Below are 27,137 nucleotides of genomic sequence, written 5' to 3'. Positions count from 1 at the left end.
AAGGGAGCAACTTTATTTTGAGCGTAATTTGCTTAAATTTGATGCCAGAAACTTTTTATAAAAACAGAAATAAAGCTTTTTTAAACACTTTAAAAAGATATAATAGATTTTCCCCAAAAAGTGCTTTATTTTTTGGATATTTCACGTTGAAATAGCCTATTTGAAATTTGGCGACTATGAACCTATTTTTCATTGGACTATGTTCTACGAGGTTCTACGAGGTCCAAAGACCTCAAGCGTACACCACTTTTTTTATTTTTTTTTTACAGGCTATATTTTTGCTAAAAACGTTTTTTTAGCACATAATACGACAAAATACTTACTTTTTGAGTTATTTGCGAAAAACCGTCTAAAAACGTGGTTATTTTGTTGAAAAATGAACATATTCACTCGCAAATAACTCGAAAAGTGTTGCCTTGGCGAAAAAACTCTATAGAACAAAAGTTACTTAAAATTACTTTATCTATTTCCGGACTTACTTTTGACATATATTTTTTCACCACCAAGAGGGGGTGAAAGTCACCCCCAGGGCAAAAGCACACATCGGCACAATATCACTTTTTTCTTTGACATGTTAGCTATGCGTATGCCAAAATTCATCTCAATTCAAGCGGTTTTTTAAAATTTACCGCAAAAACCGTGAAAGAATGTACTACACAGGTGATTACTTCCAGGAGTTAGGTTGGCTAAGTGCTACGTTTTCTCGGCTTTGTTTTATGGAATGGAAGCTTGGACCTTGAATGCGGCATCAATGAAAAAACTAGAATTATTCGAGCTGTGGGTGTACAGAAGAATTCTGAAAATATCGTGGACAGAACACGTCACAAACAAAGAGGTTCTGAGAAAAATGAATAAAGAAATGGAAATCTTAATACCATCAAAACAAGAAAATTAGAATACCTCGGACATATTACACGTAAAGAGAGATACAACTTGCTCCAATTGATTATGCAGGGAAAGATTCCAGGAAAAAGAAGCATAGGGAGACGCACAATATCGTGGCTGCGCAGTCTGAGAGAATGATATGGATGTACATCAAATGAACTTTTCAGAGCAGCTGTTTCTAAAGTCAGAATAGCTATGATGATTGCCGACCTCCATCGCGGAAATGGCACTTAAAAAAGAAGTCGAGATAAGCATTACAGTCTAAAAACTAAGCAGGCTTCCGGGTTGAACCGCGTCAATATACACAGGGCCGAGCTTTCGACCTCCTCTCTGAGGTCATCTTCAGGGCTTCCGGGGTCTCATTCTTCTGAGTCCCCAGACACTACGACACTCTTTACTGTTCACTGCAATACTGCTGTTGGGAATGACGGACGGTTCATTTATACCGTCGATAATATGGTTCACTGACAAGGTGAGTTGGCGCCAACATGGGGTTGGTGAGAAGATTCCTGACGACTAGATTTTGATTGGTAGGTGGACCGGGAGATGCTTTCTTCAGAAGAGGTGTCCATGTCGAAGGCAACCGGGTGCTGGCATCTCTTTTATTTGGACAATTCAGCCGTTTTTCAATCTTTATGGTTTCTTGGATACATTCTTAGTTTATATGGCGTAAAAATCGCAATGACCCAACAAGCATAGCAGCCACTTGAGGATAATTTAAGCAATTATTTGACAGAGTTAAGACCGTTTTAAATCTTTTAGGGCTACAGACCGTCAGCAAATAGAGCCTCCATTTTGTTTTTCGTATTAAACGATATGGGCCAAATAGATCCGATGTACCAGTTCGCTCTAGATGCCTATATTCTTCTGTTCATAAATTCCATAAATCGTAGTCCAAAATCGAATGAACTATCAGAGAGGATCACTCTTATGAACGAATACCATACCTTTGCAGTATACCAGTAAGTTAATACATTTTTTGTTTTATCCATTTCCTCATTGTAATATGAGTTATTGTTATGAGTTATGAGATAGGTTATAGATGCTATGAGTTATATATCCAAAATTCTATATTGGTCAAACAGATGAAAGTCTCAAAAAACGTATAACTGAATATACAGTTACTTTTTTTCAAAGAAAAAAACTCCACAATATGTCAATCATACAAAAATAATAAGAACAATGCATCAGTATAAAAATACAACGAATAAATGTAGATAGAATACCTAAGTATTTTAGTCTTGCATTCGTTTTTTATATGAGAGGTATAGATACAAAACCCGCCAAGTCACATTTTTGTGAAATTTTCGTTTGACACGGGAATTTGTTCTTTGTGTGTACATAGATAAGTTCAAACATAATTTAGGTGCAAATCCCACCTTAAATCGGAGTAATTTAAAGGAGAAAATACACTTAAAGTTCAAAACCCGCCTTGTAAAAAAAATAAAGTTGCAAAGACCGCCAAGTCCAGTCTGACCAATGGCATAACGTTTGGACTGACACGTGATTTACCCTTTACCGCAAATTTTTTATGAGTTTATGTTATTTTCAATTTTATAACAATAATTATAATAATAAATATTAACAAATAAATGTGTTTTAAGTAATAAGAGTCTAATGTTTAAAATAATTTATTAAGTGAAGTTTAAAAACACGTTGTTCCGAATTTTTTGGGAATTTCAAATCCAAAGTTTCTAAATTTTGTTGCAAATCCCGCCATGTCCATAAATAAAACTAATTTTATACTAAAACTACATATCACATATTTTGTTATTTTGTATTCTTCTAATACTGGAATACAAGTAAATCAAGCAGAAAGCTCAAAATATCGCAGGAGTCCTCTGTAATGGTTTTTCACGTCTCCTGAAAATTTTGATAGATGTGACTAGGCGAATTTTGCTTCTATACCCCTCATATAAATTTTTATTAAATGTGATTGTACTGTTTTAGAAATACTTGCAGAGCACTTTTTGAACACCACAAGCTTTTGTTTTCTTTCCATATGTGTATGAAAATACTAAAGGCCCAAGGAAAAATTGTCAAAGCCGAATACGACTTTCTGTTAAAAGGTGGCGTCGTATTGGATAGAACAAAGCAAGTGGACAACCCATGCTCTGGTAATCTTCTTGTTTTAAAGAGTTGTTTATATTTTATTTATATTATTTATATTATACTTTAAACTCAAGGACAAGAGTTTTCTTGATTTCTTTTGTTTTTTAGCATGGTTAAGTGAAATTGCCTGGGATAACATTACTGAGTTGGATAAACTTCAAGGTTTTCACGGAGTCATCGATACATTTGAGCAGTATCAGAGAGACTGGATGCAGTGGTATATACACACCGAACCCGAAACTCTACCTTTAATCGGTGAGTAGGTGAGACTGACTGAAGGTGAAGTGGTGAATCGGTGAAGCACCTACAATTTGTGAGAGTTGATCACTAACGGAGTTTTTAAGTATTTTTAAAGATTAGCTAACCTATCGTTTCCGATGTGGCATTAGCATTTAATTCTAGTCATACTGATCCAGCAGAGCCCTCCATCGTCTATGTATGGATAAAAACTTCTTGAGCCATGACCTCTGCTTGCTTCCAATTTCTCTGGGGCCCTCGGTTTTACCTTTCATGAAAATGTGAAATGTTCTCTACCGGTCTCCTCTAAGAACATGCCCTTATATCTCCTATAAGTCTTATTTTGAACTCCAAAATAGTTTCCATAAATTTGTCTTAACCTGGGAACAGTTGCGCTCTCTTCTGCCATGTAAGGGAAGATCCATAAACTACGTCGTAAAAATTTTGGAGTCTTTAATACCCTCCCCCGCTTCCGTCGTAAAGCGTCGTTTACAGTTGGCCCCTTTCTCATACCGGGTCGCCCATGTTTCCCCAACTGTCATCAATACGACTAACTTCACGCGTAACTTTGATACGAGAATTATAAAAAAATATGCATTGAAATCCACATTCCGTAATTTTTTAAGCGTTATAAAGTGAGTACAAAGACATACATATTTCTTTTTTTGTAATTACAGCTTCAATTTACACGTACACTTCTCGTAGACTTTGCCGATAAGATAGAGTCGTGTTGGGGAAACCTGGCGCGCCCCTCATACCGACGTCGCAATTGCAACTCATGGCCCCCTTTCTAGAGATTTTTTTAAAATTCAATATTATTTCTGGATTTTTTATTATTAGATCTCCAAGTTTATTTACGAATATTAGGCCAATCAAGTTAGGTTTTTACTAGACATAACGGAAAAGACGAGGTTTGACAGTTGAAATGTGTAGTATGAGATATTACAAAAAGACTACCATCTTTGGATTCATCAATTTTTTAGTGGAACATTTTTTAAATAAACAATCAAAACGTCAAACTTAGTTTTTTACTCATAACTTAAAAACTTGTTTATTTAAAAATTTGACGTCCACAGGTAACTTTCTCAGAAAAAAAGATACATCGAATGAGATACGCTAAATAAAAATCGGTTAATAAACAAAAAAGTTATTGCAAAACGGATGACAAAATCACTGTTTTTGAATATAGTTAATAACAATTTTATTGTTTGTTAAAATACGTTTTAATATACCCAAAATTGGGGGCACTATGGTGTTTGAATGTTGTGCAAAAAATGGTCCAGATCTGTTAAATAGTTTTCGTAAAATTGAATTTGTTTATAAAATTTTTTGAAAAACGAGCTAATTTCTGAGGCTTGTCCAGTTAATATGGCTGAATGTATCTCAATAATCCGGGGCTCATTTCCTTCGTTAAGATGTATACTAACAGCTTATGAAAAAAAAAGTAAAAAAAAATTACATATACGTACACAAAATTATTTGTTAATAAATAGCAGTTTTTAAGCTTATAAACAATTACAATAATTTCGTAGAAATTAGATCAAATTAAATGGCAATAAAAAATACGGAAAGCTAATTAAAATACACAACTTTCAAAAAAAATTTTTAGGTACTACGACCCTTGGGGTTTCAGATAGCCCCTTTTTTGAAAAAATCACTGTTACGTTAATTAACATTAAGAGCTGAAATTAACCAATCTTTTATAAAAAAATCAAAGTTTTTAACAAAGTTTTTAGTAAGAAAAAATGTTAAAAATTGTTTAAATAGGAGTGTTATAAACACAGAGTATTTTGCGTTCCGACTAAAGTAAAAAATAGCGGGCGTAGTCGACTGACTGAATAGTGGGCGCGGTTGGTGACCGGCATGCGGCAGCAACTATTAAAATTACGTTATCCCGACCACAAAAATCCACTTTAAGGTGAATGACAAATTTTCGTCATTCCTTATGTTTTCGAGGTCTCTGAATCCGAATATGGAGTTAATTTTTTTCTAGAATTAATGGAACATGTTCAAAAATCAAATTTTATGCAAAAATGCAAAAAATAAATTTTGATGATTTTTCAATTTTAACGCACTGTATTTTTGGTCGCTGTAAATATTTCCTTTTGAAAATTTTACTGTGTTATCTTTGAAGCATTTAAATAACAATGAGATTTGTCCAAAATGACTCAACACGTTAAAAGAGAAGTTGTTAATTTTTAAACATTTTGTCGTCAGATTTCGTTAGTTTCATGTTTACTTAAAAAAGTTGAGTGACAAACTTTTTAGTTTATAATTTTAATTAACACAGAAATAAAATAAAATTCATGAAGAAGTTTTCCAAAAAAATTTAATTTAAAATATGCAATAGTAAAAATGTTATGTGACTTTATAGACGAGCGGCACATCCCAAAAAAAGCTTATTTCTCGAGATACTGATACTAATTTTGGTCATACTTTATATTTCTTATGGTGCTGAAAACTAAAATTAGGGTTGTTTTGAATTTTACGTGGGGAAACATAAAAAAATAAATAAATAAAAATAAAAAAAATCACGTTTTTTTGAGTTTAATTTGCTACAACTCTGTTCCATTGTAATATTTTTCTCTGATATTTTTATAGTATATATTTCTCACCTTTCTAAAGACAATGGGACCTGCTTCAATATTTCTCTCTTGCCATAAAGAAAGTTATAAATTGTTTGAAGTAAAAGGTGCAGATTCTTGAATTGCAAAGTTTAATCGCAAAAGTTGAGTAACAAAATTTGAAATTTAGCTGTTTAATTAATTTTAAGTTAAAATCTAGAGTACAGAGAACAAAATGTTTTATAGAAAAAAGTGGTGTAACTTTTAATTTTAAGAAAAACGTGATTTCATTTTTTTTTATTTTTAGGATAAAATTGCGATTTTGACAATGTTTCCCCATCTAAAATTCAAAATAAAACTCATTTTCGTTTTCAGCACCATCAAAAGTATAAAGTAAGACCAAAATTAGCCTTTCACCACACCGTGGTTGATATCTCTAGAAATGAGCGTTTTTTTTTGGGGGGGAGTACCACTCGTCTATAAGGTCGCGTAACTTTTTTTCTGTTGCATATTTTGACTTTGTGGCCTTTTTATTGTTATTTTTTAAATTTATTTATTTAAAATATAATTTTACTAAATAAATGTGCAGCATAATAATATTCATAAAATTCAAGTTTCTACCAAAATATATAAATATAATATTAAGCTTCAAATCCGGTATACTGTCAATGTTAAAAAAATGGGCTGCAACGGTCTAGCGCTAGCGAATGCTAGTCCGCGAATTTATTCTCATTCGGCTGCGCCCATCATTTTTTTTACTTTAATCGGAACGCAAAATACTGTTTCTTTATAACAATACTGTTTAAACAATTTTTAACATTTTTTCTTGCAAAAAACTTTGTTAAAAACTTTGACTTTTCTTAAAGATTGGTTAATTTCAGATCTTAGTGTTGTTAATTAACGTAACAGTGATTTTTTTTCAAAAAAAAGGGGCTATCTCAGGCCCCAAGGGTTGTAGGACCTAAACATTTTTTTTATAAATTGTGTATTTTAACCAGCTTTCAGTATTTTTTTATTGCCATTTGATTTGATCTAATTTCTACGAAATTATTGTAATTGTTTATAAGCTTAAAAACTGCTATTTATTAACAAATAATTTTGTGTACGTACATGTAATTTTTTTTAATTTTTTTTTTCATAGGGTATTAGTATACATCTTAACGAAGGAAATGAGTCCCTGATTATTGAGATATATTCAGCCTTATTAACTGGACCAGCCTCAGAACTTAGCTCGTTTTTCAAAAAATTTTATAAACAAATTAAATTTTGCAAAAACTACTTAACAGATCTGGACCATTTTTTGCACACCATTCAAACACCATAATGCCCTCAAGTTTAGGTATATTTAAACATATTTTAATAAACAATAAAATTGTTATTAACAATATTCAAAAACAGTGATTTTGTCGTCCGTTTTGCAATAACTTTTTTGTTTATTAACCGATTTTAATGTGGTGTATCTCATTCGATGTATCTTTTTTTCTGAAAAAGTTACCTGTGGACGTAAAATTTCTAAATAAACAAGTTTTTAAGTTATGAGCAAAAAACTAAGTTTGACGTTTTGATTGTTTATTTAAAAAATGTTCCACTAAAAAATTGATGAATCCCAAGATGGTAGCCTTTTTGTAATATCTCATACTACACATTTCAACTGTCAAACCTCGTCTTTTCAATTATGTCGAAAAACGGCTTATTTTTTACTAACTTGATTGGTCTATATATCCAAATCAGTATTAGGAACTATGTAGCTCATTAATATCCGCGTACTGTTTTCTTTCAATTCACTGTACAACTAATAATTAGCTTTATTGGGACAAAATATAACACTTTTATCGGAGTTCCTATGATTTCTTAACTGCATCATATAAATCTTAATATTTATTTTGTTTTGATTCCAATGCCATTTCTTTTATTAAGTATAAATAGATACAATGTACTAACTAAATACAATAGAATATTTTATTTCTATTTATTCTTGTAGAATTGTTTCACACAGTGTATTCAGTAAATAAGTGAACAGTTTAATATTTATTGCTTCCAGACGTTGTTCTGAAAAAAAGCGTTTGTGTAAAGACATAGAACAATGTTTTATTGTTTGTTAGTCTGTATAAAACTGCTAGCAATATTATTAAGGCTGTAAGTGATAAAAACAAAATGAAAAGTATGCGATAAAAATAATATACTATTTTTTTTTAATTATTCTAAAATAGGGTATATTTTTTATATTCGTGAACTTCAAACGACGTCGGATGTGCACTGATGGCCCCCTCCCCCTGTCGTATACCGTCGTAATAAGCAAAGTCCCCCTCCCCCTTTTCAACGACGTAGTTTACGGATGTTCCCTAACAGTCGAGCGTTAGATTAAATCTAACAATACGAATTTAAACAAATTTTTATTTTATAATATTTTTATTCACTTTTATTTTAAAAATATTTATTTATAACAATTTTAAAGCTAATTAAATAAATAAAAAAAATACCTACGCATTACTACAATCTTCCTTGAGTTTCAAGTCTTTGAGTCCCAAAATTTTTTATCAAGTTATCACGGAAAAGGATAAAATGTTAGATTTTTCTAACGGTGCGACTGCTCCCGAGTTAATGGAAGGACATAGCCAGATAGGCAAAGACCCATCCAGGGTTATGTTGGCCAAAAGAAGGAGAAGAAGAAATTTGTCCTCGAATGTCTTCATGAGTTTTTTTTTCCGTCGACTTCATCGGTTATATTTCCCTATGTATAGTGTATGATACGAATACTAATATGCTGTTTCAGGCGAATGGGATGGAATCTGCAACGAATTCCAAAAAATGCTGTTCATCCGGTCTCTTCGTCAAGACCGCGTGTCATTCGCCCTTTCGAATTTCATAGTCAACCAACTAGGGCCCCAATTCGTCGAACCTCCCGTACTAGACATAAAAGCCGTTTTGGAAGAATCCTCCCCTCAAACTCCGCTAATATTCGTTTTGTCTCCTGGTGTTGATCCGACTCAGTCATTGATACAACTAGCTGAGCAGGCAAATATGAGTTCACGATTCCAATCAATAAGTTTGGGGCAAGGACAGGCGCCGATTGCTACCAAGTAAGTGTAATTGCAGTATTTTTATTTTAAATCTTTTGTTTTCTCTACAAAATTGTTCATATTGTTGCTATTTTACATTTCTTTCGAATTTTGTTTTTTGAGAATTGAGAATCTATCAGATAATTTTAGGTTTATCTAATTGTAGCTGAAGGTAGCTGAAATGAAAATGTTACGATGGGTGCTGGGTAAGACGAGAAGAGACAGGATCAGAACGGCTACAGTCTCAAAAAAAATTCAAGAAGGAAGACTACAATGGTTTGGTCACGTTAGATGTAGAAATAAAAACTATGTGGGGGCGAAGAATAGAGCTGTTAAAAGTGTTACGGGTTTTTTTAAACCTTCACAATTCATTTATATATGTTAAACTGAAAGATATTTAATAGATACTTTAAAACCCCCTGGGTACGCCTATGGTAGTTCCTTTAAAACAGTTTGTTCGTTCGCAAAAAGGTTCTGTTCTGTTGATTTGTTTAGGAATGGTTTGAGAGTCTAAAAATATGCTGTCTTTCTCTCGTTCACAGGTTGTGCATAGGTTCATAGGTTCTTGTCACGTAACTGAATCAATCAGTGGTTCCGTGCTTGAATGGTTCGACTGAGTTGGAACTCAGATCGAATGACATTAAGCAAAGACGGATGACATCCGGTCTGTCTTCAATAATTGTTCTGGAACGAGATCGGATTGCAAGGGGTGAAACTTTACTAATCCCTTTCCATCGGCGAAAATAATACAGCCCAAGTTTATGGAAAGCTCCTCGTCTCGAGGAGCTTGTGCCAGTGACGGATTTGGGGCTGTACATTTTGTTGTGTCGATGGACATTTGTTTGGTTACGGGACATAACCCCTTGTGACTGTGAGAAAAGACATCGTGACAATTCTCTTGTGACCACCTAACACCAACAGGTAAATATCTTTAAAGATGTTATTAGGCTTATAGCCACTCGTATTTCTACTGTCTCGTATAGTCCCTACTGACAGTTGTATTTTCTCTCCTTGGTAGGCCACCTCCTTGAGGACATAGCTAGTGGCCCTCTAGTAACCAACATCTAGAGCTAATAACCAGCTAGTAGCTAGCACCTTTAAGGTAGAATTCCGCATCAAGCGACCGAGACAGGAGACCGCGACAGGCGACAGATAGGTCGGGAAAGGCGATAGTTGGTCGCTGGTCTCGGTCGCGGGCTGCAGCACTACCCCGATTTAATTGCATTGAGAGCAGTAGTGGGGAGACCTCGCCAATCTATCGCCTGTCGCGGTCTCCTGTCTCGGTCGCGTGGTGCGGAAGTCTACCTTTAGTGTAACCAGAGACACCACGATTAGAATACACACCTACAAGACCCGTAAGCAAGAAGAGGAAGTCAGTATTAACCATATCACCTCTATTTTTATATATTCCATATACCCTATACTGTGTCTATACCTACCATTTTGTTCAGATCTAAGTCCTTCCTGTTACCCTCATTGTACACCTGAATCTAGCGCTATTTACCTGTTGGTGTTAGGTGGCCACAAGAGAATTATCACGATGTCTTTCCTCACAGTCACAAGGGGTTATGTCCCGTAATCAAACAAATGTCCATCGGCACAACAAAATGTACAGCCCCAAATCCGTCACTGGCACAAGCTCCTCGAGACGATAAGTTTCCATAAACTTGGGCTGTATTATTTTCGTCGATGGAAAGGGATTAGTAAAGTTTCACCCCTTGCAATCCGACGTCGATCCAGAACAATCGAAGACAGACCGGATGTCATCCGTCTTTGCTTAATGTCATTCGATCTGAGTTCCAACTCAGACGAACCATTCAAGCACGAAACCACTGATTGATTCAGTTGCGTGACAAGAACCTAGGCACAACCTGTGAACGAGAGAAAGACAGCATATTTTTAGACTCTCAAACCATTCCTAAACAAATCAACAGAACAGAACCTTTTTGCGAACGAACAAACTGTTTTAAAGGAACTACCATAGGCGTAACCAGGGGGTTTTAAAGTATTAAATATCTTTCAGTTTAGAATTGTGAAGGTTTAAAAAAAAACGTAACAAAAGTTGATGGAAAGAGAGATAGAGGAAAAGCGAGGAAAGGATGAAAGAACTGTGTGGCAGGGATTTGAGAGAGAAAGTTTTAAGTGAAGAAGATACGATGGGCAAAAATGGGGAAAGCACATGAGAAGAAGAAAATAAAAAAAACAGATATCTTTTTTAAAAATTATTGATTTTTAGGTTGCTACAGATGGGAGCTAAAGACGGGCATTGGGTTTTCTTAGCAAACTGTCATTTGTCTCTAAGTTGGATGCCGAAACTGGACAAAATCATAGAAATGCTTCAATCAGGTAAAGTTCACAGCCATTTTAGGGTATGGCTTAGCTCGAGCCCGCATCCAGAGTTTCCAATATCCATTCTGCAAGCTGGAATTAAAATGACCACTGAACCACCCAAAGTAAGTATCCTGATTTATTATAAAAAGTTTGTGTTTTTCTCAATCTCTTCTTCTTGTCTGTTCTTTTCTTAATGCTTTTATATTTAAAATTATTTCTCCATATCTTCTAAATTCTTATAAGCGTTTCTTCCTATAAGCTTAATGTGCTGATTTTTAGGGTCTTAAGGCGAATTTGAAGAGGTTATACCAACTAATATCCGAGGATCAGTTTACAGCTTGTCAATATCCAGAAAAATACAAAAAGTTATTGTTTGCTTTGTGCTTCTTCCACTCTATATTGCTAGAAAGAAAAAAGTTTCAACAACTTGGTTGGAATGTCATTTATAGTTTCAACGATTCCGATTTCCAGGTACGTGTAGAGAAAATACTTTTTTAAATAATTTTTGGAAACAAGATAATGTGTTAGGATATGTTAGGAGGTGTGACGATAATATACTTTTATCGTCTAGCTAGAGTACGACTATGTATTAAACAAAACGTGTTTTTATACCGTCTCTGACAGTATAAAAGATCGAACAGAAATCCATTACGTCATTCTCTGTGAGTTGAATGGAGGATAACCAACCAGGGATAGGTGAGCTGAACATATCCCAAACGTATTCCGAAACCTTCCAAACCCCGTCGATTTGGCGAGCTGAGCGAAATCGACGAATCCCAATCCTATCCAACGGCTATGTGCGTTGAACGTAGCCGTCATTATCTTTCTTTCCATCCGAGGTGCTGAGCCAGGTACCTCCTTTCTACTTTCTTATACATTTATTTCGCGTCAAGAAATAAACGTGATTCCTAATTAATTCCTTCGATCGTCGGTTATTATTCATATATCAAATATCGTCACACTAATCTGAGGTTTATAAAAGCCCTCTATGTAGAATTTAATTATATTTTCCGTCGACCGTCGATTTATGATCAATTTTAACACCCTCAAAATCATTGATTAATGACCCCTATTAATGAATGAGTTTCTATTAATGAACGATTTCATTATTTATAGGCAACACAACATACATTGCTTGCATAAATTAATTAAACGCTCTGTGATTGGCAGTGACCTGTGGTATAGGCAACCAAACATACCTATTTATATTCCCACTAAAAAATTTAAAATCAAGTAACCGCTGTTAGTACTATCTGTCATTGTATGTCATTATTTACTTTATTGTTTAAAATTCTGTGTATTTGAAAAATCAAAAGATGGATATATCTTTATTTCTGAAAAGTACGGTCGACGGAAAAGTTTTGTAACGAACTCGTGAATTAAAATGGCGATTAACAATCTCGAACATTAACGCGCTCGCGCCGCTCACGCGTTAAAATATCTCAATTGTTAATCGCCCTTATTAATACACTTGTTGGTTAAATAACTATTAAATAACGAAATTAATACTTAATTAACGATAATTACCTTTTTTCTGTATGTTTGGTTCAAAATAAAAAAAAAACAAAAACGAATCTTGTCTCTGACTGAATTTATTACCCGAGATTAACACAATTTCCATACCTAGGTATCTGAAAATCTATTAACGATATACTTGAACGAGTATCAGGTTACCCCTTGGGACGCTCTTAAGTACCTAATAGCTGGCGTTAGTTATGGAGGCCACGTTACCGACGATTGGGATCGAAGATTGCTGACGACTTACATTAATCAATATTTTTGTGAAGATGCTCTGATGATCGCTTATTTTAGGTATGATTTTTTAAAACATCTCTCATCCATATATTTTCAATTCTGTTCATCTACAAAAATTTTTTGACACCTATATTATTAAACTAACCAAAGTCACTGAAACATGGGCCACAAAAAACACTAAGCTAGAGTTGTTATTAGTTGGGGAGGGGAAAATACTGCGAAAAATATTTGGTGGGAAAAACTTAAATGAACAAAGTATAAAAAGAACCAATCACGAACTAACTAAACTCTATCAAGAACCTAAGATATTACCGGTAATTAAGGCGCAAAGACTTAGATGGTTGTGATTCTGGGAATTCCATCTAGAACTGGTATCTACTGGAATCTATCTAATTGGAATCTAGAATGGTACTAGCTAGTTATCTAGTACATTGGCAGACAAAAGGCGAAGATGAGGACCGAGACCAAGATTAGAAGCAACGGAGTTAAAGAAGATATGAGAAGACTTCACGTAACGAACTGGGAAAGAAAAGCAACTGACAAAAGGGAGTGGAAAAGAATAGTACATCAAGCCATGGGCCTACTAAGGCCCATCACTTATTATTGTTATTAGTTTGTTATTAACCTTATCGAAAGCCACGAACCATAAGTAAACATGACATTGAACTGTTCGTGTTGTGGCAACAGTTTCTTGTGTATTAATACAGACTCAGGTGAAAGACCTGATAAATATGAAAAATAACGCAAAAGATGCAAAACAATACATTGCGAAACAAAAAGAGATGAAACTAGTGGAGGTGGAAATTATCGTTATAAACGTATAAATAATTAACATTATATTACATAGTTTCCCACCTTTAGACGTCTGTGACAGGATTATTTTATAAAATTCTACTGTCACAGTGACAGTTGTCATACTCCTCTGATACGTCTAAAGGTGGGAAACTATGTAATTTAATGTTAATTTATCAGTTTATAACGATAATTTCCACCTCCACTAGTTTCATCGCGTTTTGTTTCGCAATGTATTATCTTTTCCATCTTTTGCGTTATTTTGCCGGTTATTAGCGCGCTTATCACTGTATTGTTGGTATAGGTCTTAGATATTATTGTTGACAGTTAGAGTTAGTCACCGTTGTGTGTAAATAATATACCTAATATAAATGAATTGAAATACAGCTTTATTTAATACGGACCAAATAGTGCTGTCGCCAGGGGGATTACAACGGCCTCCTTTATTCAGATGAACTTACCCAAGTTTTTTTATGTATTTTGACCCGTAGAACACGAATTTTTTGGGTAACAGTTGATCCGGATGTCGATCAGTTTGTTATAAACAAAGAACTTGAGGAATTACATAACAGCGATTTTTCGCAAAACAAAACCTTTTTTGTATTTCTTGGGTAATTCTAAGCAAAAAATGTTCTTACAAGTTTTTTTTAGGATGCATAGTTTTCGAGATAAACGCGGTTGAACTTTCAAAAAAAAACGAAAAATTGCAATTTTTGAACCCGAATAACTTTTGATTAAAAAATAAAATAGCAATTCTGCTTACCGCATTTGAAAGATTAAGCCAAATTATATCGGTTTTGGTTACTTGTATTGCTAAAAATTAATTTTTTTATAGTCAAACAAAGCTATAAACAAATAGTGATTTAATGCGTTTTAATGCATGCTAGGTACATATTGCCTGTTTGTAGTCGCGCCTACTCGTTCGATTTTATATGGGAGATGCATTGAAAACATCACTCAAGCACTATGTGTTTATAGCCTTGTTTAACAATAAAAAAAATTAATTTTTAGGAATGCAAATAATCAAAACCGGTATAATTTGACTTGAACTTTCAAAGGCGGTAATCAGAATTGCTATTTTATTTTTTAATCAAAAGTTATTCGGGTTCAAAAATTGCAATTTTTCGTTTTTTTGAAAGTTCAACCGCGTTTATCTCGAAAACTATGCATCCTACAAAAAACTTGTAAGAACATTTTTTGCTTAGAATTACCCAAGAAATACAAAAAAAGGTTTTGTTTTGCGAAAAATCGCTGTTATATAATTCCTCAAGTTCTTTGTTAATAACAATCTTATCGACATCCGGATCAACTGTTACCCAAAAAATTCGTGTTCTACGAGTCAAAATACATAAAAAAACTTGGGTAAGTCCATCTGAATAAAGGAGGCCGTTGTACCCCCCTGGCGACAGGACTAAAAGAAGCGAATAAAATGCCAACCCTTTGCTGCATCAATACAAGCCCCTTCCGTCCTCTAAGGAATATCCTTCTATTTAAAGCATAATAAAGTATTCTTTGTAACATTTATTGATTAAATTGATAGATTATCGTCATTATCCACATACTACATTCCAAGAGACGGGTCCATCCAATCTTACCTCGATTATATAACCCTACTACCCAACGTAGACAGACCAGAAGCGTTCGGGCAGCATCCAAACGCAGACATAACCTCCCTAATCAATGAGTCTCGAATGCTATTCGAAACGTTGATGTCTCTTCAAGTACAAACTGCCGCTGAAGGTGGAGAGTCGAAAGAACAAAAAGTACACGAGTTGTCCGATGATGTTTTGAGCAAGTTGCCCAAGACAATCGACTATGAGAATACCGAAAAGTTAATGGGAGCTCATAAAACTCCCTTGGATGTGGTGCTTTTGCAAGAAATTCAAAGGTAAGGAATTAAAATAGTACTATAATGCATTCTTCCTCAATTGTGGTTGTTATTATTTTTCCTGTTTTTATTCTATTTGTTGTTATTATTTTTCCTGTTTTTTGGCAAAGAAAGTACATCAGCAAAGCCAATTAAATGCGATGTGGCTCCAGAAACAACCAGTCTATTGTGTTCAACAACCAGAAAATCTAGAGTGATGGAATTTGTATATCTTGGCAGCATAATTATTGACTGTAACATATGAAAACCCAGGATTTACCCAACTAAAACGAAATTAAAACATCAATCAACACAAATGTAAAAACTGTATTACTATATAGCTGTGCCACGTGGAAGATATCAGCACCCATAGTCCATCAATTATAAGTTTTCATCAATAGAGGGTTAACCAAAAACCTTCGTATATTTTGGCCTAACCAAATCTCGAATGAAAAATGGAACCAAACCAACCAAGAAAATGTTCCAAAGCAAATAAGGCGGAGAAAATGGAGTTGGCTAGGCCATACACTTCGGAGACCCCCAGATGATATTGCTAAGACAGTGCTAGATTGGAATCCTGAAGGACAACGAAAAGTAGGCAGACCTTAGGAAACTTGGAAAAGACAATATTAATCGAAAGGAAAGAAGGGAAAATCCTGGTTTGAAACCAAAGCACTAGCGAAAAATAGAGTTCGCTGGGAACACTTCCTGGAACTCCTACATTTCTCTTACAAATATCAGGACTATACAGTGATGAGCGCGCTATAATAACCGGCAAAATAACGCAAAAGATGGAAAACATAGCACGTTGTGTAATTAAAAGAGATGGAACTAGTAGAGGTGTAAAATTATCTATAGGAACCTATAAATTTACATTATATTACACAGTTTCTCACCTTTAGACGTCTGTGACAGGAGAATTTTATAAAATTTTCCTGTCACAGTGACAGTTGTCATACTCCGCGGATATGTCTAAAGGTGGGAACGTATAAAATGTAATATTAATGTATAGGTTACTATCGATAATTTTACACCTCTACTAGTTTCGTCTTTTTTTATTTCACAACTGGGTATGTTTTCCATCTTTTGCGTTATTTTGCCGGTTATTAGCGTGATCATCACTGTATAAAGGGATATACAGCTGATAACCGGCAAAATAGCGCAAAAGATGGAAAATATAATACATTGCGAAACAAAAAGAGATGAAACTAGTGGAGGTGGAAATGATCGTTATAAACGTATAAATTAACATTACATTACATATAGTTTCCCACCTTTAGACGTATTAGAGGAGTATGACAACTGTCACTGTGACAGTAGAATTTTATAAATTACTCCTGTCACAGACGTCTAAAGGTGGAAAACTATGTAATGTAATGTTAATTATTTATACGTTTTTAACGATAATTTTCATCTCCACTAGTTTCATCTCTTTTTGTTTCGCAATGTATTATGTTTTCCGTCTTTTGCGTTATTTTGACGGTTATTAGTGCGCTCATCAGTGTATAGCAATTTTTGATGCGAAATTTAATTTTCAATAATTTTTCTTTTATCCAGTTTTGTTATAGATTTAATAAGACCCTTTTGTTTCGCAGAAATTTTAAAGAAATTTTTCTAAATTTTTCAATTTAGAACAAAAAATCTTTATTCAAATATTTCTGTGTATTTTGTTAATATTTGCTGAACATACTTTTTAGATATAATACACTTCTAGTAGTGATCCAAACCTCATTGGAAGATTTGGGACGAGGAATACGAGGTTTGGTGGTTATGTCGTCTGAGCTGGAAGAAATCTTTGATTGCATATTTGACGGACGAGTTCCGTCTACTTGGCTCACTGGTAAGTCATTAATGCCTGGTTGCACCAACAAATCTTAAGCTTCAACTTAGCCCAGCTCAGCTTATAGTTTAATGCTGAAGCCATACTAGCGTCTAATGCCGTTAAATAAATAGGCAGTTTTTGTGCACACAAATACGTAAACGTAACGTATCTTTCTGACATATACACATGCGCATTAATGGTTGAACTAACGCATCGAGATACGTATTACCTAAAGTAACGCTCTGATACGTACGTTAGAACGCATCCCTATCGAGACGAAAGTTACCGAATGCACAAAAGGAACTTGCCCGATTACCTACCAAATCAACATTTCATCAGCGGGCCGCCCGTGTATTGTATAAACATTTAGGTTATATTGGTTTAGTCTATTTGAGTAAAATTATTCTTTGTTTGTTATTGGAAATTGGAACTTCATAATAGATTTAAAATTTGATTGTTTTTTAAGTTGTCTATTAATAAAGCAAAACAAACAAATCTTGTATTTAAGAAATACAGTGATTACCACAATAACTTGATAAACAAATGACCTAATTTCAGTAAAATTTTCAAATAAATATGAACAAACTTACATTTTACTGGAATTCTGATGTAGGTACAAAAATTTACAACTAAAAAGTAGGTATAAACAAAAATAAAAAATTTAAAACTAAGGAAAAATAATAGTTTTATTTTTAAATAGAAGCAATTAATTAAAACCATATAATTTCATCATTCACATTTATATTTTTTACATTTGTATATTAATTGTATATTGTGTGAACATTGTTTTATTTTTTTAATGTCAACAGAATTTAAAAATGATTTTACGTTACGTTAGGCGGTTACAAAAACTACCTATTATCATTCTTACTAGTACATTATTTCACGGTTTTTGCTCTAAATTTTAAAGAACCGCTTGGATTGACATGAAATTTGGCATATGCATAGCTTACATGTCAAAGAAAAAAAGTGATATTGTGCCGACGTGTGCTTTTGCCCTGGGAGTGACTTTCACACCCTCTTGGAGGTGAAAAAATATATATCCAAAATAAGTCCGGAAATGGGTAAACTGACTAATTTTAAGTAACTTTTGTTCTATAGAGCTTTTTCGCTAAGTCAACACTTTTCGAGTTATTTGCGAGTGAATATATTCATTTTTCAACAAAATGACCACATTTTTAGACGGTTTTCGCAAATAGCTCAAAAAGTAAGTATTTTGTCGAAAAAACGTTCTTAGCAAAAATATAGCCTGTAAAAAAGTAAAAAAAAGGTGTACGCGTTAGGTCTTTGGACCTCGCAGACCCAGAGTTATAGCCAATGAAAAATAGATTCATATTCACCAAATTTCAAATAGAATATTTCGACGTGAAATCAAAGTACTTATTTTTGAAAAAATTTGGTTTTAAAGTAAAATTTTTAAAAATTTTAATTTTGAAAAATATGCTTTTTTCAAAATAACTTTAAAATTGTTAGAGATACCAAAAATCTCGAAAAACAAAAAAAAAGTCAGCATTGCTTTTCTGAATATCATGTATTTTTTTGTTTTTCTTTTAGACAAAAATTGATTAAGATTTGGTGTTTCTAAATTTGCATACATTCGTGATCAGTGACTCGTTCAACCCCTTTTAACTACAGCCCTTTCAAAAATAATGACTTTGAACCGATGAAACTTACAGATCATATAAACAATACATACACGAATCAAGAAACTTGTGAAGTAGTAACGATTAAGTTCATTTGGAGATACTAATTAGGGGGTGATTTTCCCAATTTTTTTACCAAAAAAAAGGGACTAGCTTTATTTTGGGCGTAACTTGTTTACTTTTGATGCTAGAAATTTTTTTTATAAAACAAAAATGAAGCTTTTTTTAAATACTTTAAATAAGTTGTAATGAGTTCTCCGCGAAATGTGCTTCATTTTTGGTTATTTCACGTTAAAGTATTCCATTTGGAATTTGACGAATATGAACCTATTTTTCATTAGCTATAACTCTGCTTCTACTACGTATAAAGACGTAATATATACACCATTTTTTAAAAAATTTTACGGGCTACATTTTTGCTAAGAATGTTTTTTCGACAAAATACTTACTATTTGAGTTATTTGCGAAAAACCGTCTAAAAGCGTGGTTATTTTGTTGAAAAAATGAACATATTCACTGGCAAATAACTCGAGAAGTATTGACTTAGTGAAAAACTCTATAGAACAAAAGTTACTTAAAATTAGTCAGTTTATCCATTTCCGGACTTACTTTGGACGAATATTTTTTCACCCCCAAGAGGGGGTGAAAACCACCCCCAGGGCAAAAGCACATATCGGCACAATATCACTTTTTTTCTTTGACTTGTTAGCTATGTTTATGCCAAATTTCATGTCAATCCAAGCGGTTCTTTAAAATTGAGAGGTTTTGCAATATTTTACCGTTAACGGCATTAGACGCTAGTGTGGCACCAGCATTTAAACTTGGTACGTCTTAAGCTTAATATCTATAGGTGCCACCAGGCATAAATATTTTGAGGATATAATTGTAACATGTATTTTTCTTGCAATGTACAGCTTATTCGTCACTAAAGTTGTTGGGAAGTTGGACCAGAGACCTTGTGGCACGTGTTGAGCATTTCAGTGTTTGGGCTAAAACGCTTCGTCCACCATTATTCTTTTGGCTTGCCGCTTATACATTTCCCACCGGATTTCTAACTGCTGTGCTTCAGGTTAAGTATATTATTTATATTTTACAGTTAAAACAGTGATTTTTGTCCCTACGTGATCATTTAAAAATGAGAAATAAGTCGAAATTAAAAATGATTTGTTTTGAAACTACTAACGCGATGATTATGTTAGGTTAGGTGGGGTTAAACCCCACCAGTTAGAATTAATTATATTCTGCCTTATAAAAAACAGGCAATAAAATAATAAACCGATCATACTTAAATTACATCGACCACATAGCCATAAGAACGGGGGTATGTAAATATTGGTAGTAAAAGGAGAGATTAAAGGTCGAAGTCTAATATGAAGATCTCTAACATGGTGGGCAGACCAAATGAAGACCTTGTTATAAAATTCCTACATGAATCCGTTTGTTTGACTTATGGTCGCAATCAACGGAGATATCAAGCAACAATATTTAGAATGTCACCATGCTCTGTCAAGAGCTCAAGAGATAAGGGAGGAGAACTCAGCCTGAACTCAAGGGAGGGGAACTCAGCCTCAATCTGAGCCTGAACTCAGATATGAACTGTGACAATGTGTGAGAAAATTAACGGGTTTACTTCGAGACACAGATATATTATTTCTAACATATAAACGTATCCATTGAACCGAAATACATGATTGAATACAGGTCTTCTAAAATCTGATGTAATTCAGTGGTCGTTTGCCAAAAGCAGTTATGTCCATTTTGGTACTTCTCAGGAGAGCAAATTCAAATTTCCCCGACGGCCATAAAATTAGAGTTTTTTCATATATGTCAACTCACATAAATAGCTGTATAAACATTAAACTCAAAACCAAATATGATATTTCTTAAACTGTAATTTTATGGACATCGTGGACATTTGAATTTGCTCTTCCGAAAAATATCGAAAGTGGACATATCAGGTTTTGGCAAATGGCCACTCAATTAAGAAAATAAGGGGTGAAACGATCGTATCCTTGGCACCATTTCAACTTTTAGGGAGAAAAATTATTTATATAGTTATTTCTGATTACAGACAACAGCACGTGCTGCAGAAGTACCGATTGACACCTTGGGATGGGATTTCACCGTACTCACAATCGAAGAACAGATGATCCAATTACCTCCAGAGAACGGCGTTTATGTCAAAGGGACGTTTTTGGAAGGAGCAGGTTGGGATAAGAAAAATGCTATGTTAATCGAGCCGCAACCTATGCAGCTCGTATCATACATGCCGCTGATTCATTTCAAGCCGGTGGAACAACTCAAAAAGAAAACTAAGGGTATGAACGTTTGAATAACTTTAATGCGTGAAAAAATCTTTCTTCTTCTTGTGGTACTGTCTCCAGGGCCGCGCCGTCCACGTGTGCAATGTGTGCGGCGCACACAGGCGCCAGCAATTAAGGGGCGCCACTAGAGTTGTTACAAAAATTTTACGCAGGTCAAAACAACACTTACCCATTTAACCACCTTGCCACCCTGCATATCTCAACTTTAAAGGTAGGTACGTTACGTATTGATTTATACAATCTACATAAACAAGAAAAATTCCTGTAAAGACATGCAGCCCCAGCAGAATATATGATAGAAATGTATGATGCTTTATATAGTAAGTATAACACATTCGGATAAATTTAATCTTGATTCAAAATTCAAACTAGATATTTAGAAGATAAAATATAAACTTTTAGATTCATAACATGCTCAGTCCACATATAGGTATGGTGTGAAATTCTGATGAAAGTTAACTTCGTTAGCAAAATTTTACATTCAAAAACAATGAATATGCTAAGAGTTAAGGACGTAGGCGCAAAATTTCGCGGCAATGTGTTTTAAATTCATTAATTTTTTTTCAAATTCTTAGAAAACTAATAGGTATTTTTGAAAAATTTAAACCTAGAATGAAAGATTGCATTATTACCGAGGGCCAAAACTCCTTAAAAATTTCTACATAAATATGTAATGTTTATTTTAATAAGTTAGAGGGGTGAAAAAAAATTAGTGTGAGTTTTAACTTCAAAGATCTCATTCAAACGAAATTTTTGGTTCTTCTAAGGGACTTTCTGCCCTCGGTAATAATGTAATCTTTCATTCTGCGTTTTAAATTTTTCAAAAATACTTATTAGTTTTCTCAGGATTCGAAAAAATTAATTCATTTAAAACACATTAATGATGTTATTACTACAGCAAATGAAACTTCAGAGAAACTGGATGTGGAGCTTAGTAGTCCAAGTAATGAAGCTTAAAATAGGACAAAACCTTGCAATTTTTACAGAATGGATCGATTTGCTTGAAAATTTGAAAATAAAAGTAGTGGATAGTCCAAGGATCAAAATCTATATGATGCCGCCATGGGGGTGGTTGCCAACCCATCTCGGGGGTGGAAATTTTTTTATTATATTTTGACCGCAAAAGTTGGTAAAACCATTCATTCTAAGCAAGAAACATTCTATACATTTTTTTACTTTTTTTATTTCTGAAGAGAGATATTTTTAAATACTTTAAATTAGTTTCAACAAGTTATCCTCGAAAAATGCATAGTTTTCCTGTCTTTTGACTTTGAAACAACATTATTTAACATTTGACGAAGAAGAGCTAACATATAATAAAGTATAGCTCGATTACTATTGGACTTCAAGAAAATTAAAAAACACAGTTTTCTTTATTTTTTCAAAAGGTACATTTTTGTTAAGTCAAGTTGTTTTGGTAAAACGAAAACTTTTGATAATAAAGTATAGCTCGATTACTATTGGACTTCAAGAAAATTAAAAAACACAGTTTTCTTTATTTTTTCAAAAGGTACATTTTTGTTAAGTCAAGTTGTTTTGGTAAAACGAAAACTTTTGGAGTTATTAGCATAAAACTTAATAAAAACATTGATTTTTTAAATATAAAACTAACATTTTCGATAGCGAATAAATCGAAAACTATTAATTTTATCAAAAAAATGTATAGAACATTTTTTGCTTAGAATGAATGTTTTTATGAACTTTTGTGATCAAAATATAAAAAAAATTTCCACCCCCGAGATGGGGTGGCAACCACCCCCATGGTAAAAGCGCCTTTCAGCATGATATAGATTTTGATCCTTGGACTATCCACTACTTATTCTCAAATTTTCAATCAAATCGATCCATTCTGTAAAAATTGACGAGGTGAAAAGCTTCGGTTCCTGGACTACAGATTTCAATCAGATATAAAGACGAAATGATTTTGAATCCTAAAATGTCATACAAAGTTCATTTATTTTATTGTGTTCTCGACCAAGAATTAATTTCAGTAAATGAAAGATTTTCCATATTGAAAAAATCATGTTAACTCTTTCAAATTTTTATATAATTTAAACGACAGTACAGAACACTCACAATTAAAACTTTTGTGTAGAAATTTGTAAAAAAAAATAAGATTTAATGATCATTTAGATATCTGATGCCTCTCCTGAGTGATCTTTTTATAATCTGAAACTTAAAAAATTATTTGAGATCGACCATCAGTCAAGGGCGGTTGATAAATTTATCTACCAACTCTATAGAGTCGTCAGTATTAAATCAATTTGATATTCACCATAAAAAGATTTTTCAAACTGAAGATGCGAAAAGTTAATTTTTTATAAAATATCTAAGGATTTCATGTTTTTCTACCTATATCTTTAGTTTTTTATGGTATTACGCCAAAGATTTATTTTTACTTAATTATTTTAACTTGCTTCATTTTCCTGTTGCATGTGTAAGAATTTTTAATTTTTTTTTTTTTGTTACAATAAATAATTATTCATTTTGGGCGCCATTAAATGTTTTGCACACAGGCGTTACCACGTACTGGCGCGGCACTGACTGTCTCCTTTAGTGGAGGTTAAATATGTTGAATCAAGGCCGATCCAGTCTCTGGCCATTTTTAAACCATGAAATCTGGCGCCTACCGGGACCCCATTTTCCTTCAATCTTTCCCTGGATGAACAAATACGTGATGCGGTACTTTTCGTTTCTCATTATGTGTCCCAGGTAGCTAACTTTTCTAACTTTGATGATCTTTAGTAGCTCCCTATCTGTACCTATTCTCCTCATGACATTTTCGTTGGTGGTGTGGATTATACAAGGTATTTTCAAGATCCTTCTATAAAGCCCACATTCAAAGGCTTCTAAATTGTTCATCAACGTGCTTACCTTAGCTTAGTACGTACCATCTTTTTATTTCAGTACTTAAATTACGTCTCAACAGCTACTGAACTAATTTTTCTCCGTTATTGATATTTTATGGACTTATACGGTCTTTAAATATTTATTCTTCTTGATATAGTAGTCATGTTGTGACTGGCTGATTGACATAAAGTCCATGCCATTAAAACAACGTTATGTTGAGCATCCAGGCTTCCGTTCCATACAATAATATTGACCATACATAGCAATGAAGAATTTGACAGACAGCCTGTAGAGTCAACGGAGACAGTAGCAGCAATGGTCACCAAATTAACAAACAAGGAAGTGGCTCAAGCGCTTCAAAAAATAAAGAAAGGAAAAGCGGTAGAACCAGATGATATTCCTGGGAAAGTATGGAGAGCACTGGGAGAAACAGAAACAAGGTGGCTAGCAGGTCTATTTAATAGAATTATGGAAGTTGGACAAATGTCAGACGAATGGAGAAGCAGTATACTGGTACCTGTTTACAAAAACAAGGGAGATATACAACAATGTACAAACTACAGGGCTATAAAACTGCTTAGCCACACCATGAAAATATGGGAAAGAGTAGTTGATACACGGATACGTGAAGAGACCGAAATATCCGAGAATCAATTTGGCTTTATGCAGGGCAGATCAACAACAGATGCAATTTTCATTATAAGGCAGTTGATGGAAAAATACAGGAGTAAAGAAACAAACGCTCATATGGTATTCATTGATCTTGAGAAAGCATATTATGATAGAGTTCCTCGAGAGATTCTGTGGTGGGCACTCAATAAGAAAGGAGTCCCTTTCTTAAGGGAGAAAGGAGGGATATGTATGAGGGAGTAACGACTAGTGTTAGGACAGGTGTGGGAGAGACTGATAAATTTCATGTGAAAGTAGGATTGCACCAAGGCTCTGTGCTTAGTCCGTATTAATTCTCACTAGTTTTGGACCAGATAACAGCGAAACTAAAGGGTAACATTCCATGGTGCTTAATGTATGCTGATGATGTCGTATTAGTAGGAAATAGTGAAAAAGACTTAGAACAAAAACTGGAACAGTGGAGGCAAGCTCTGGAGGAAAAAGGTTTAAAACTTAGTAGGACAAAAACAGAGTATTTGGAATGCTCATTTAAATATGGAGTTACTACAAATAAAATGGTATCTTTGGATGGTGAACTGATTGTAAAAAGCAATAGTTTTCAGTACCTGGGATCGGTATTACAGAGTAATGGAGAAATAGATGGAGATGCATGCAGTAGAATTAGGGCTGGATGGATGAAGTGGAAAGAAGCAAGTGGTGTGTTGTGTGACAGAAAAATTCCAATGAAGCTGAAGGGAAAATTCTATAAAACAGCCATAAGACCGGCTATGATGTACGGAACTGAATGTTGGGCAGTGAAAAAGAAAGAGGAACAACGAATGCATGTGGCGGAAATGAGAATGCTTAGATGGATGAGTGGTGTGACAAAGAAGGATAAAATTAGAAATGAGTATATTATGGGAAGTCTAGGTGTGGCACCAATTGATGCCAAAATGAGAGAGCATAGGTTAAGATGGTTTAGTCATGTTCAACGTCGAGACGTTAATAACCCAATACGAAGTGTAGCTGAAGTGCAGATTCCTGGAAGGAGTAGGAGAGGAAGACCAAAGAAGACCTGGGGGGAGACGATAAGGCAGGATATGTTGGTAAAGGGGATTAACATTGATATGACCCAAGATAGAATTGTGTGGAGAAATTCAATTAGGGAATCCGACCCCGCATAGCGATAAGGCAAAGAGAATGATGATAGCAATGCAGAAAACGACATCTAAGACTGGTATTAATGCTACTGTTGCAAAATGAGCTTTTTATTTTGATAAAGTCTTGTCGGGCTACCTCTATTCTCACTCTTACTTCTTGTTTGTAATCAAGTCGATTGTTTAACCAGTAGCCAATATAATATTTATATTGAAGCTGTTGGTGGTTCACATATATTGGAAGGGGTAAATGTTATTTCTTTGATATTTTCATAACTTTGCTTTTCGCAGTATTGACCTTCATCCCCATTTTTACACAACTCTCAGTGACCCTATTTAACATTATCTGGAGACTATGGTCTCCAGATGTTTTAATCAGTCATTAAAACAGTGCATCTGCATAGCGGATATTATTTACTCTTTGTGCGTTTATCCGTTTATTTTTCTGAAGAGTGCGTTAAAACGTTCGCAAATATTGCTTCTTAGTAGACATTAAATAGTTTCGGTGATAGCATACGACCCTGTCTGACACCTAGTTGAATTTCAATTACCCTTGACGTGACACCATTGGTCTTTATAATTGCTGTCTAATTCCAATAAAGAGCTTCTATAATTTGAGAATCTCTTTTGTCGATTCCAGTGTCGTTCAATCTTCCTATCAAGGTCATGCGCTTCACCCAATCGAACGCCTTTTCAAAATCTATAAAAAACCTTTAATAAACATTATTTTTAAGGTCTATATCAGTGTCCGTGCTACTACTTTCCGATAAGAACAGGATCTGCTAATAGACCGGCATTCGTGGTTGCTGTTGACTTGAGGGTAGGTCTTGAGTCTTCAGACTTTTGGATTAAACGAGGTACGGCATTATTGTTAAGTTTAGCCAATTAGGCGTTTATTAGTTTAATGTTAATAAAGGATTTATTTAGTTGTTTTGCGTTCTCTATTATAACATATGCGTAAAATCTGAGGTTCTAGTGACAAAAAAATAAAAACCAAAGCTATAGCTCTTGGAAATAAATAAAAATACATAGTACCATATTAAGACTCTGACCTGACCAATTATCTGATACGTTTATGCACTACTATTTTGGTTTAGAAGTTCGATTCATTCAATTATATATCGTATCTA

The 27,137-nt window shown here is 34.0% G+C and overlaps 1 protein-coding gene across 1 annotated transcript in view; it reads left to right on the top strand.

Moving 5' to 3' along the window:
* LOC114327420 (dynein axonemal heavy chain 2) overlaps positions 1 to 26,936 on the top strand; it is a 221,610-nt gene extending 194,674 nt beyond the window's left edge. The window contains exons 48-59 of the mRNA XM_050642537.1: positions 1,648 to 1,847; positions 2,836 to 3,002; positions 3,106 to 3,252; positions 8,572 to 8,878; positions 11,094 to 11,310; positions 11,468 to 11,659; positions 12,816 to 13,000; positions 15,276 to 15,623; positions 17,300 to 17,442; positions 19,982 to 20,136; positions 21,139 to 21,385; positions 26,742 to 26,936. Coding sequence (XP_050498494.1) covers positions 1,648 to 1,847; positions 2,836 to 3,002; positions 3,106 to 3,252; positions 8,572 to 8,878; positions 11,094 to 11,310; positions 11,468 to 11,659; positions 12,816 to 13,000; positions 15,276 to 15,623; positions 17,300 to 17,442; positions 19,982 to 20,136; positions 21,139 to 21,385; positions 26,742 to 26,896 — 2,463 coding nt within the window. The 3' untranslated portion in view covers positions 26,897 to 26,936. The remainder of the gene's footprint in view (positions 1 to 1,647; positions 1,848 to 2,835; positions 3,003 to 3,105; positions 3,253 to 8,571; positions 8,879 to 11,093; positions 11,311 to 11,467; positions 11,660 to 12,815; positions 13,001 to 15,275; positions 15,624 to 17,299; positions 17,443 to 19,981; positions 20,137 to 21,138; positions 21,386 to 26,741) is intronic.
* Positions 26,937 to 27,137: the final 201 nt, after the last annotated feature.

This window comes from Diabrotica virgifera, chromosome 2 (genome assembly GCF_917563875.1).
Source record: "Diabrotica virgifera virgifera chromosome 2, PGI_DIABVI_V3a".
Lineage (NCBI taxonomy): Eukaryota > Metazoa > Arthropoda > Insecta > Coleoptera > Chrysomelidae > Diabrotica > Diabrotica virgifera.
Note: the sequence above shows the minus strand (reverse complement) of the source record. Positions and strands in the feature narration are given on the sequence as shown.